This window comes from Chamaea fasciata, unplaced genomic scaffold, assembly GCF_029207755.1.
Source record: "Chamaea fasciata isolate MVZ Bird 193981 ecotype frontalis unplaced genomic scaffold, bChaFas1.0.hap1 SCAF_1, whole genome shotgun sequence".
NCBI lineage: Eukaryota > Metazoa > Chordata > Aves > Passeriformes > Sylviidae > Chamaea > Chamaea fasciata.
Window position 1 is genome coordinate 48,582,785 of NW_027094086.1, and position 13,765 is coordinate 48,596,549.

General features: G+C 37.1%; 1 protein-coding gene across 1 annotated transcript in view; it reads right to left on the reverse strand.

Annotated features, from left to right (window-relative positions):
• Positions 1-1,613: 1,613 nt before the first annotated feature.
• The window catches only part of YES1 (YES proto-oncogene 1, Src family tyrosine kinase), a 49,727-nt gene continuing 37,575 nt past the window's right edge, over positions 1,614-13,765 (reverse strand). The window contains exons 3-12 of the mRNA XM_066182753.1: positions 13,222-13,321; positions 12,416-12,514; positions 9,303-9,406; positions 8,961-9,110; positions 8,582-8,737; positions 8,121-8,300; positions 5,818-5,894; positions 5,353-5,506; positions 4,677-4,808; positions 1,614-3,903 (exon numbers count right to left, since the gene is read on the reverse strand). Of these exons, the coding sequence (XP_066038850.1) occupies positions 3,695-3,903; positions 4,677-4,808; positions 5,353-5,506; positions 5,818-5,894; positions 8,121-8,300; positions 8,582-8,737; positions 8,961-9,110; positions 9,303-9,406; positions 12,416-12,514; positions 13,222-13,321 (1,361 nt within the window). The 3' untranslated portion in view covers positions 1,614-3,694. The remainder of the gene's footprint in view (positions 3,904-4,676; positions 4,809-5,352; positions 5,507-5,817; positions 5,895-8,120; positions 8,301-8,581; positions 8,738-8,960; positions 9,111-9,302; positions 9,407-12,415; positions 12,515-13,221; positions 13,322-13,765) is intronic.

Below are 13,765 nucleotides of genomic sequence, written 5' to 3' on the forward strand. Positions count from 1 at the left end.
GCTGAAGTGGGAGCAGGATGTGTGTCTATGAAGGCACCTGCACCTTCAGACATTTGCAAAGAGCCCAAGTACCTACAGCACAAGGCAGTAGTTATGGGGTGAATCACAATTCTGGACTTCGGCAGTTACCCACCCAGACCTGCTTCTGGTGCCCAGATCAGTTGCTCCAATCTAGCCCTAAATTCTTTTGCCAGGTGTGAGGATTTGAGTCTCCTGCTTGCAATGTACTGCTTAGCTTATGCTGAGTGCTCCTGTGGTTTTTAAACCCAACATTACTGTGTAGCTCTAAGTGAAGTCGTGTGAAGGGAAACATTGGTACAATACAAACGTCTACAGCATCTCCACGGAAAACTTAAAAACTGAGAAATTTATTGAACAGTTGAAAATAAATAACAAAAGTGGGGGCTCATTAAATTTACTTTATACTCACTCCAGCTGCAGAAAACGTGTTTTAGAATAAACAGTATTGTAGATGACTGTGGGCGAGACAGCATTTTGCCTTGTTTCTGCCCATTAGCAAATTCTAGAAGTCTTTCTTTAAACAAAAAAACCAAAACCCAACCAACCAAAATAACCCACCAAACCCAACAAAAACCCCTCAAAACCTTTCCAAGGCTACTTTTCAGTTGTAAGGGCTACTCACAAACCTGGTGAAATGACAATTCAGTGGTTGCAAGGATAAGAACACATAAGGTTCTTTTCATAATGCTTTATGCTAAAGTAGGAATGTACTTTATCTAAACAGTAGGATCGTACATATGTTTATGTTTGGAAGTTTACTCAAAAATACCATGAAAATACTCTCAAAGTACTACAGCTTGAAACAATGCATGACAGAAACAGTCTGCAGGCCTAGCATGCAGAATGGGAAACACAAGGTTCAGATGGACAACAGGGAGGAATACAGATTACCAGAAATTACATGATTGTTCCCATTAAAAATAGTAAAACATTAATTACATTACAGGAAATACTAAAAATACAGTAAACTTTGCAGTTTGTAGGTCCTGTAAGAAGAATGGTTTTAGTGCTGTGTTAGTTATTATTGAAACTCAAACAGTACTAGCCCCTTGACCTACAGTGGCACTGTATATACATGCCAGGATCTGTACTTTGAGTTGTACTGGTCATTGAGACAGGTAACATTCAATGAGGTTGAGATAAAACATTGGCTATCACAAGAACAAATGTATAAAATTCCCTGAAAAATTAGACAGAAGTGAACAGTGGCTGCTAATCCCAGAGAAAGCAAGAGGGAGGATATGTGCTTGCCTTACAGCGTGGCACTGACTGCCAGCTGAGAGTTTAAGTTGGACTTGCTGTCACAAGAATCCTAAGTCTGTGTGTCTGTCCACCACAGGGGTTTGTTTTAAGCCCAGGCAGAATTGTTCTTACCCGTTCCTGTCAAGGACCTGTGAACCGGTCTAGAAAATGTCTCTGTTTTAAGAGCAATAATGCACAATGAACTCACAATCCTGTATGGAAGTACAATTTACAGAGGATAAAAAACCCCTCACGGACGCTTTATTCCCAGCCTTCTCCCCTCAATGTGAAGGCTACTCTGCTTTTGTCCCCCTCCCACCTTCTCCCCTCCCCCACCTCAAATAAGCAGATGCAATCAAGGTGAAATTTATTTTGAACCAATTCTGCAAAACAGTTCAACAATGCCATACTTTATAAAAATACTTAGTTACATAATTAAACTTATTACTATTTATATAAAAAGTGTGAATGTGAATTTTAAACTCTGTTAGGGTAAGAATCACATCAAGGTCTTCAGGTGAAACATAAATTTTCATAAACATACAAACTCTTTTGGAGAAGTTTTATAATACACAACCATTTACAATGAACATGTTCATTAAGTTAGTGTTTTATTCCTTTACTATACAAGTGTTATTACAATGAACTGTTCCATTCAGTAATTAAAAATCCATACAATGCCAGTGTCATTTTTGGCATGTTTTGTTATGACTGTATTAATACATAAACTCATATGATTGTGTTATTAATTTTAAAATATTTAGAAAAATTAAAATTTCATAATATTTTTGGGTTTTTTGAGTATTTTGTGTGTGTGTTTTTTTGTTTTGTTTTTCTTACAGAAAGCCCTTTTAAAATTTGATAACCACAGATGTAGAGTTGATGAGCAATGATGAGGGAAAATGAAAAATGATGGCACTGTTCCTACACAGATCTGTTTGGTAGTTGGATTCAATGTAGTGTAAACCCATGAATGTTAAGTTTAGTACCAGAACTATATTACCAGCTTTTCTGAATTCATTTGTTGGATAGCTTTACAATGGTAATATGAATTCCAAGCTGGTAACTAAGTAAGAGTGCTTCAAACTTAAAGTACATAAACTCGATCAGAAATACAAGAGCCTCATGCAAATTGTTGAGTAAAAGACATGACGTTATTGCTTGATATGTCAGTAGCCAAAGAAAATAAATCTAGATGTAGTGTCAGCTTGGCTGAATGCCAGCAAATTTCATTACTTGGACAACATTAAATATATTTTATCCCTTTACTTTTTAAGCTTTCACATTTTCTTTCATTTATTTTTAGTTAAATAATTCTGTAGGAAGGGCAGAAATGGGAAGAGCCACTGTGTGTGTGTCTGAATAGTCAAGAAAAGCAAAAGTGCAATCAAATCCCTGAACTAGTGACAGATAGCACTTGTGGCACCCGCCCTCATTAACGCAAGCCACGTACAACAGTACCAAACCTGTCTCTGAAAAAGGACTAAAAGGTGGCCATTCACCAGCTTCAGTCTTGCTTTCCTGGTGAACTTTGTTCAGGTAGTCTTCCCATACAAAAGCTTGCTATTCCACTGGAGCTTAAAAGATTAAAGGCTTTCCCTCCATGATTGTATTACATAGCTTCAAGTCCAAATATCATCATACTTTATCAACACAATTTCATAAAGTATTACCTCATTTTCTAGTTACCTTCATTATTCTTAATTAGCTATGCAGAAAGAAAAAAGGAAAAATCTCCCATGCTACTTTCCAGTTATATTAATACAAGTATTAACACAGTGCATTATGCTCTCTAATCTCACTACTGAGGTCTACCATTTAGATCAAGTTTCTCATTCACTGTTCCAATTTCTCTTTTTACCTGCCTACCCTAATTAAGTCCATGAAAGTGGAAGCTTAAAGATCGAGACTATAAATCAAATACAGTTGTACCATCTTTTGTTTTGCGGGGGTGGGGGCACACACATGTAGTTTTAAACACAGGGGGTTTTACTGAACTCGAATAGAATTGCTTGGTCCCACAAAGTTCTTCTGCTTTAAAAAGGCCTTACCCCAAGATCACTAATTCCAGACAATTCCCTCATTAGTAGAATGATTAGCAAATACTGGGAGAATAAAGGATTTGAAACATTGGTTTTTCTGCTATTGTTCACACCAATGCTCATTTTTTCTGCCCCATATTTCCAATAAGCTTCCTTTGGACCCTGAAAATAAGTTGGGAAAGAGGAAAAAATAAAACCATGTCATTGGTAAATCAGAGTATAACACTTGAAAAGTGGTTTTGTGCAACTGCATTATGAAATTCCAGTTTGCCATTAAGAGCATGCAAAGTAGCGAAGATTTTCTTTCCTGTGATTCCTTAGAGACTTCAGGAATTCTTTGCAAGTCTTTTACATTTGGCAGATTTGTGCATGTTATATAGACTGTTGGCTTATAAATTGTCTCCAGGCTGGTACTGTGGTTCTGTAGCAGTAAAGTAGTCCTCCAAGAAAGACTGTATATACTCAAATGTTGGTCTCTCATCAGGGTCCTTCTTCCAACACAGTTTCATTAACTCGTGGAGAGACTCTGGGCAGCCTTGTGGACAAGGCATCCTGTACCCACGTTCCACTTGTTCCAGAACTTCTCGATTCACCATTCCTAAAAGGAAAGCACATTAGCTCTGAATGACATTATGCAAAGAACAGTTTCCCAAAGTTTTTCAAGGACCTCTGTAGCTGCAACGCATGTTGTTCTACCAAAACAGAACCTTTAATGAACATGCTTTATAATTAATGCATTTTTTACATTTTGCATTAAACACATTTTCTGTAAATTATTTCAGTACATTGGTACTATTCCCTACCTGGTTCTATTCCCTTTCTCTGTTTGTCACTGTCTTGGACCTGTCCTTTCAGAAAGAAGACTCAAGCACAAATAGCTTCTTCCCCTGCTTTAGGTTCCACTCGAGGACCACTTAATTTGAAATCAGGCCAAGAAAAAGGCTTTATATATCCCTAACAGAACTGCCTTACAAATTCCAGATCCAGCAAAATATCTGCTGAAAAATGTTTAGTTTCAAAAACTGGTTTAGCAAGTTCAGTATACTGATGCTCTCTGTAGCCTGAGAAAATGTGAAAAGTAGAAACAGCAGGAACAGATAAATAGGAAACATAAGGATACCCACTAATCTGAAATAAACTATCAGTCACATTTAGAAGTGCTATTATCTTAAAATCCTTCAAAATATGCAATATTTAACCTGAAAGTAAACCAAAGTATCTTTGTGAACAAAGGAACCAGTGAGGTGTGACTAAGTTTTTGTCTCTGCTTGTCAACTGTGGGCTCTGAATGAAGGGAAAAAGTACAAAAGGTAACTTCAGAGGCACAGAATACAACAAAGAAAAGAAAAATCTATTAAATCTTCATGTTACCTGGATATGGCACTCTCCCCTTAGTTACCAGCTCTGTCAGTAAAATTCCAAATGACCACACATCCGACTTGATTGTAAACCGACCATACAACGCTGCTTCTGGAGCGGTCCATTTAATTGGAAATTTAGCTCCTACAAACATTGGAAAGACAGATCCTCTCAATTTACCCTTGCTAATCCACGATTTGATTACACTTGAAAATATTTTGAAAAGAATAGTGCACTAAGAACATTTTTATCCTTTGCTTTATTGATAAAATTCAAGGTATAGCATTTTAATATTTCTCAAACTAGGACAGCAAGTATTGGCTACAATATGTGGAAACATTAAAGGCATCTGAGAGTCTTACTTAAATATGTTTGAAAAAGTGAACCTGATTAACAACTTCTCTGTAATTTCATCTCCCTTCAAATTGCAGCATGGTTTATCCCCCAAAAAGAATTTAAAATGCTTTTTGAAAACACTAATAAACTGCCACATAACTTTGAACAAAGGAAGTTTACTAGGATTACACTTAGGCGAGGGGCTCACCTAAACATAGCTATGAAAGCACACTTCCATGCATGATCTTTATCCATGAACACAGAATACACAGGCATGTTCTGCTAAATATAATAGTTCTAAGCAATTGAAAGGCAACCGGTGTAATTAATTAAATAAATTTACTGGTCTTACCTTGTCTTGCAGTGTACTCATTGTCCTCTATTAACCTTGCTAAACCAAAATCTGCTATTTTACACACAAGATTGTCTCCTACAAGAATGTTAGCTGCCCGGAGGTCCCTGTGGATGTAGTTCATTCTTTCAATGTAAGCCATGCCATCCGCAATCTCAAAAAGAAAAGCGTTATAAAAAGTTATTTTTCATGATTATACACATTTCTCCCAAGCATTAAGCTGCACCCCCTTACTTTAGCTCCATTCCCATTGTATAAGTATAGGACCAAGAGCTTGGCACTGATTAGCGTGTCTGGTTGTGCAGTATCTGCTAATTGCAAACCAGACAGTTTCCTTTCTGACAAATTACAAACTCACTATAGAAGGTGTAAGAGCAGCATACAATAGCAAAAGCATTCAATATTTATGTTTAGTTGACGTCTGATACCTCTTCTCTAAGCACAAAATACAGTTTTTTTTGATACCTGAGCAGCCATGTCGACCAGCTGTGGGAGTTTTAAGTATTTTCCTTCCCCTTCTTTAAGGAAGTCTAGCAAGCTGCCTGTAAAACATGACACGTTTTGGGGAAAAGAAAAAACCAAAAACGTTAACTTGACCTGAAAACACAAATGAGATTTTTTTTCTTAGACATTATGATTGACACATTTATCTCATGAAATCTGTATTTAAAAATTCATCATTTCCCAGAATATGTGACCCAATGATCATGCCATAGTTACCTCTGCACTGGTAACTAGTTAGTGCAATTCTATTCAAGTGGTTTGGAATCCACTTCAATCATGCAAATAACTAAACACTAATAAAACAGACTGCTGTTTTTGGCAATACATTAGAATTTCTCCCATGTTGTTAGTATCGGTGCTCCTCCTAGCTGGACTTCCACTGTGAGATTTATAAACACAGAACAAAGAAGCCTCTAATCCCTTACTTATATTTTTCTGCCAGCCCCAATCATAAATTAGAGAAATTATTCTGAAATTGTTGCTTTTATTTTGTTGCTTTTTCTTTCTTATGGGGAAAACAATTTTCCATTCTTTACAATACCTTATTTCCTCCCATTTACATAATGCAATCGTACCCAGAACATTACATGTGCAGTATCTGAAATCAGTTCCAAGGACCTGTGCATCAGTTAAGACAACGACCTTTACTTGTGCAGTAAAGCTTTGTCTCTACATAACAGTTTTCCCTACAGGTGGCATTACAGGTGTATTATTATGAGGTAAGAATAAAACCTCTTTGCTAAGAAACTGGTGAAGCTTGGTAACTGATCACTCTCGTAACAGTCAAAATTACAGAAACAAAATTACAAGTGCGGCCATGGTGTGGAAAGAAACCACCTGACTGCATATCCTGAAGTTGATTCATAGCAGTAACTCTGAATTAGATTTCTCCAACATAACTTGTTGTGGTTTTGTACAGTGAAAGTAAAAATGGGGCAGGCCAGACCCACACTGCTGCTGCTGTTTGCTGTGTGTGTTTGCACAGACTTTTTCTGACCTTGGTTCATGAGATCAAAGGACTGAAGAGAAGCAAAGATTTCACACTGATCTCCAGTAACCTGTCCACACTGCAAAAAACAGTTGGATACTTAGCAGTTTGTACCTGCTTCTTTTCCTTGTGAAAGGGGAAATATAAATTAAAAAATATTGTTCCACTAGCTTAGAACAAAGAAGTCCTATGAGTTTTTTGAAAAATGTGAGAAGTTTGCCAAAGGAAAGCTATAAAAAGAAGCTTCTGACAGCGTTTTGAATCCATAATTTAGACAAATTTACTTCTGCTTTTGCAAGGTAACCAGTTCTAGTAGTAAACTTGGCTTTTCTTTAGACAGTTGTAAGTATTTTTTTCCTTACTGCCTTGTTGAATCCTGATTTCTAAACAATGAAAACTGATTTTGCATGGCTGTCTAGTGTTATTTATGTTATCTAGGAACAAAAATGCAGAAGGAACTTTTTACATTTGCTGCTCCTTTTTACCTCTTTAAACTTATACAACCCTTTAAAAAACCCATCCAAACAGAAAAAAAGCAAGCCCATACATTTGTGGGGCAGTACTGAACACAACTAGCCACGCCCTTGCTTCTGTATCTTATGAGGATAGCAAAGTTTCAATGTGAGTTGAGCAGAAGTCTGCATTTACAAAAAAATGGAATAACTGACTTGGAAATCTGCTGCTTCTTAACACTAATATGCTTATGATGTTTATTTCTACATTCTGCCTAAATCTCTAAATCTCTGTTTCAGCAGTAGGGGGAGGGGGAAATGATATAGAGCAAAGGAAGAAGGATCAAAGACTGAAAACAAGGGGATAAAGGAGGGAGTCTGGGGGAAAAAAAAAACACTCAACCTTTTTAAAATTTGCTATTACACTGCTGGGAAAGAAACACTAAAGAACCCAAAGCTGAACATGTTTTGTTGTTAGCATGACCTGTCTACAGGCAGCCATAATCTCATAATAATATTCCCAGTGATACTGTTCCATTTAAATGTGATGGACAGTACACACTAAGAACGAGGAGAAAAACAACCCCAATCTTGTACTTGGAAGATTAGCAAGGGTGACACAGATGTGCAAAAAAATCATGCCTCTGTCCATAATCTAAATCAGAACTGCTTCAAGTAGGTCAGGCGTTGCTCATTTTAATTTAATCAAAATTAACACTTATACTCCAGTTAGCTTGTACCTAACATTAATTAAACATGTGATTCATTGCTGAGGTCTTAAATAACCTTTTAAATGTAGTATTTCTAACTATTGTGTCCCACACCTTTTGTCATGAATTCAGTGACAATGTAGATTGGTTCTTCAGAAACGACTGCGTACAGCGGAACAAGCTTGTCGTGTCGTAGTTTCTTCATGATCTGAGCCTCCTGCAGGAAAGCTTCTGGCATCATTGTACCAGGTTTTAGTGTCTTGATTGCTACTTTTGTGGTTCCATTCCATGTTCCTAGAGAAACAGATCAGGTTTTATTCCCCACTGTAACAGTGAAGAGATTTTCCGCTGAAACTTTTTTTTTGCTTCTGTTTTCTTAGCTAACAGAATAATCATAAACTAGAACTATATGGAATATTAATTTTACCATATGTATGATCATAACTGGTACTTTTTTCCCCTTCATTTCTCTATGATCTTATCTTTTCAGATCCTGATTTACTTAAAATACTTTTTAAAATACTTTAAAAAAACTTTCACAGAAACAACTGAAATGTGTTATATTAAGCTCTTACCCATCCATACTTCACCAAAACATCCTTGGCCCAACTTAACTTCCAGCCTCAAAGATTCTCTAGGAATTTCCCAGGCATCTTTTGCTAGTCCCTGTGTTTGTGGTTTCACAGTGGGACACACAGTTGTTAGCTTATGACACAGCCCATCAGCATGTTCTGGAAAACAGAAAAAATAGTTAACAGCCTCACAGTTAAGCAGAGGTAAAACTGTAACAAAAGTAACATCTTAATGTTGATAAAAATGAACTAGTCCATTTAGTTTTTGTTGAAATCAGAAAGAAATTTTATAGTTGTGAACTTAAACAATAAGCTATGTACGCAACCCTTCTTCCTCACAGTAGGCACAGGGTAACATTGGGACACTGGAACTTGGGCTTACCTCTATAGTGTTTCACCAACTTCTGCAGAGATTCAAATTGTGCTCTGGTTGTGATATAGTATCCACCATTGTCAAGTTTCCTGATTTTGTAGTGTTTTACATTATCACCTCTGACCTCATCCCAGTCACGTATAGAAAGGGAATAAGCACCTAGGAAAAAAAGTCACATCTGGTTCTTCACCAAAATATAAAAAGGTATTTAACATCTCTCCTCAACAGTCATTGTACACATACATGGTGTGCACATTCACGTGTATAATGGGATGGGCATAAAAATGTTCACCATGGTGGTGGGGAGAGCAGGGGATGGGAAAGAGAAGGGAGGCACAGACACATACATACCTTTAGTGGTTTCACTCTCTCTTACTAAGAAAATGCCACGCTGGTTCCCAGGATTTAGAAGTAGTCTTTCTGCATCCTTCCTGCCCATCTTACCAAAATACCACCTAGAAAATTTGAAAGGAAATGTGTAAATTAATGCTTCCTATGCTTTGGTACTCATATAAGCAAAAGATTTAGAAATCTCAAGGACTGACTGGACCACTAATATTCCGAAACAGTTGCTGCATTGTTTGGATAAGCAAATACCACAGTAGATACAGATCAACAAAAGCAACGACATGCATATAATCAAAAGATTAAGATGACCTATTTCTATGTGACTCTCATTTCTATTATTTACAAAATACATGTGAAGAGGCCTGTATCTGCAAATACTATGGTTTCCTGCTGGTTTAACAACGGACATCAACAGTTCTTAGCATTGAAAGGAACACCCTCCTCAGGCTAAGTTTACAGGCCAAGATGAATCAGAAGACACACTTTGGTAGCACATTCAACACTGCAGCAGCTGAAACTCCCTTCTGTAAAAAGTTCTGGCTTTATGTTAGAAAACAATATTTAATGCAAAATGAGTGTGCACAAATATCATTGGATGACAGGTTCATTCAGGTTGGAAGGACCCTTGGAGTTCTCTGGTCCAGCCTCCTGCTGCAGGCACGGTCAGCAGTGACATCAGACCTAGTTGTTCAGCATGTAGTCTACTTCAGGCTTAAAAACCTTGAAGGACCGACCAGCAACCTGGGCAACCTGTACCCCTTCCTAGCTGCCCTCAGGATAAAAAAGTTTCTTATATTCAGCTGGAAACTCTCCTGATTCAATTTCTGTTGCCTCCCATCTTTCTACTTCAGTAGAGAGCACGCTTTTTTCTACTGATCATTTAGGAAGAACCCTATGGGAGGTGTCATTTACTTCTCTGTAAGTAACACTCCAAACTGCTGTATCATTCTGATACCAAAAAGAACACAGATCTTTTAAAAGACTTGTGTTTTCTCTTGCCTTCAGCAATTTCACAAAAGGAGTTTTTTCTTCTGCACTTCCATAGCGTATTCATCCTGATGAACAGCCTGTGCACACAGCGCTGTCCTGAGCCAGTGATAATTTTCAGGTCCATCTTCATATGAATCCCCAGACTTTGGAATAAGACTTATTTCTAACTACATTTTATTTTTATTAGATGCCTCAGTAGTTACAAGGTGACGTAAAGTGTAAGTTTCAAACATATTTGTCTGTCACTACCTTATCATCAATCTAATTTGGCTTCATGAGTGATGGGAAAAGTAGCCCTGGAAACTGCTGCAAAACAATGGCTCTGTTGGTGAAACATTTTCTGGGGAAAAAATGTAGATAAAGAGGGATCACTTTGCTGGCCATGAACAGAATGGACTGTGCAATCACATGGGAATTTGAAATGTATTCTTATATTTTGTAGTATTTGCAGTTTGAGTGTTGAAGGAGATGTGCAAACTTAGAAATGGATATGAGAGAGAGACAATATAGATGTAACCTACGATCTTACAGAAGCAAACTTGAATCCTAGTTCATAATTTCACATGAAAATGCCCCTTCCCCAGACTACAACAGCACTTTACAAACTACATTGTAAAGTGCTATTTTATCACACTACCTATAGAAGGGTTGAATTGCTTTATTTTTTAGAGACAATTAAACATTTATATTATGGTGTCATTAAAAAAACCACACAAATAATACAGATCCTGTCACAAGCAGTTTCTGCTATAAATGCCCCCAGGCTTAGAAAAAGCCAAAGACAAAATCTTAGCAAACTGGGGCTGTGTACTGCATTTACACTTGTAACTCTAATTGCAGTCACAACACATAATCTACAAACACTATCAAAGCATAGGGTTAACAAAGTCTAAAGCAAATGAACTTTATTCCAAATGCTGTGGGGATATATAATAAAATTAGCACCGGTGCTTTAAAATAAACAGTTTTAAAAGCCTCCTCATTCATCACTCTTCACTCTCACCTCTAGTCATCACATAAACCTATGACAAATCCCATCACTGTTTTGGCCAGCGTTTAGGAGCCATACTTGCTTTGTAAAGGGCTATCATTTCCATTTTACCACCACTGTAGTTGTAATGACATAAGCTTTTATTGCATAGTTAAAAAAAAAAAGAAGTCTTTGACTTTTTTTACCTCCAAAATAAAAGCTAATAATTTTAAAACCAGATGAAACTCAAGGGTGTAAAATAACAAAGCATCTTTGATGCAATCATTTTTTAATAGCAAAGAGCCAAGCGAGAAAAGCAGCAGCAACATGTTAACATCTCAGCTTGAGATTCAGGAAACATCTTGAAAATCAGGCACTTTTCCCAGACATGCAGTAGCAAACAGAGAAGTGCACAGATCACATATCAGGGAACTGCTAATTGGCAGTACCATGCCTGTATATTGAAACAAGAGCAGTGCAACTTTATGTTTCTAGTGCAACAAATACAACCCCTTGGAACAAGCATAACCTAAAACTCTACTCCAACCTATGGGTTCCACAGTCATGTTATGTGATATCTAAGCGCTCCAGGATGCTAGTAAATAAATGTAGGAAGTACTGGTACACAAAGCAGTATAATTTTCCAAGTTCATAGCAGTCCTTAGCATATCAAACAATTTTGTCACTGAGAATTTATTACAGATTAATAGATTAGCAATAGTTGTGCACACAAATGCTTTTTTAGAATGTAAGGTTAGGTCATACTGAGTATGTAGCTGATCTTGACTCAGGGTTTGGCAAGCAAAAATAAGGATAAAAACTTAGAGTTGATGGTGTGTAAACTCTTTGAAATTAAACCCATCCATTTTTGCTTTATATCATACACAAGGTGTCCTCCAATTTTTATCATTATTGAATTCTCCCATCCTTTCTCCTTTAGCCCTGCATGTAGCAAACAAGCATAAAACATCTGCATGCATTTCTACCTCATGCTTATTAATAATTATACCTATGACATAATCCAAAAGTAGCACTGCTATCCCTTCATTAATAGTATTCTCCTACTTTACCCTTAAACGTTATACATAATGAATTTAAAAAACAGTATCACCACAGAGTACAAAGTGTGTAAGATTGACAGGATACAGTGTCTTACTCTTCTGCTTGAATGGAGTCTGCAGGAGCTACATAATTGCTTGGGATGTAGCCTGTCTTCCCGGTAGCAATGGATCTTGCTTCCCACCAGTCTCCTTCCCTGCAATGAAACATCAATTACCTCTTCCACTTATAAACAACACATCATTCTGTAGTGCTTGTAACTTACTCACATATAAAAGGCAGGTAAATTTAGGAAACATGTTATTTTAATTATCAGGGCATCTAAAACAGTTTCTGCTGCATCTACATACATCTCGTGTTGTGAGCAACACAAATGCCTCTTAGCAGAATATCACATTTTAAAGATTTGGGGCTTTTTTTATTTTTAAACATAAAACTAAAATGCTTTATGGCAGAGATGTGTAAATAAACTTCTGAGTTGTTTAGTCTTCATCTGGCTCTCCAGATCAGAGAGTAACTCCAGGTGCAGAGTCTGGGATGGAGCAGTACCTGTCTCCACCTTTGCTGCCCCAAAGGGGGCAGCTGTGCCTTGCTGGGCCAGGGAGGGGAGGAAAGTCACACAACCCAGAAGAGGCTGGGGCTACCACAGTTGCTACAATTCTACATCTGCACCCAAACCTTGATCTCAGCCTGAAAAGTTACTGTCTTAAAAGTATTATATATTTAACCCCATGCTTGCTGAATATTGAATGTATGAAAAAAAAATCTACCCGTCACTAAAATAGGATACGCAGATTTCCAAAAGAATTAAGGACCTAAGAAATAATTCCCATTATTGCCTTAAGAATTAAGGACCTAATTATTCCAAACAACACAGTGAGGTCTGTAAATGAGAACACTTACGTGTTATTTATTATCTGGAACCGTTCACCTTTCTTAAATGAAAGGTCATCTGTAGTTCTAGCTTCATAATCATATAAGGCCACAAATACAGTAACACCACCTTAGGAAAGAAAAAAAATCCCATATGATATAGCAGTAATGTTGCAACACTTGATTTAAGGACTTGTCCATGAAACAATTCATCAGTTTCGATTTTGAAGCAACTAAACACTCTGAGTTGCATCTCATTTTGGACGACAGATCAATAACCTGCTAATTTCTTACGACAGAGCAATGCCTATAAACAGACATTCTGAAAATATGCCTCCACACCACAAAAGGCCATAGGACACATCACTGGAACTACATTAATAATTACAGCACTTATATACAGAAACCTGCATGATGCATCATCAGTAAAAAAAAACCCCAAACCCATAGCATCTTTATTAAGCTTGCTTCTTGTTAAGAAGTGCAATTCTGGAAGAACCTACACCACCACAATGGTGAACCATCAGCTGCTAATTTTCACAGAAGTTCCTGTTGCACTTAGCTATAAATAACT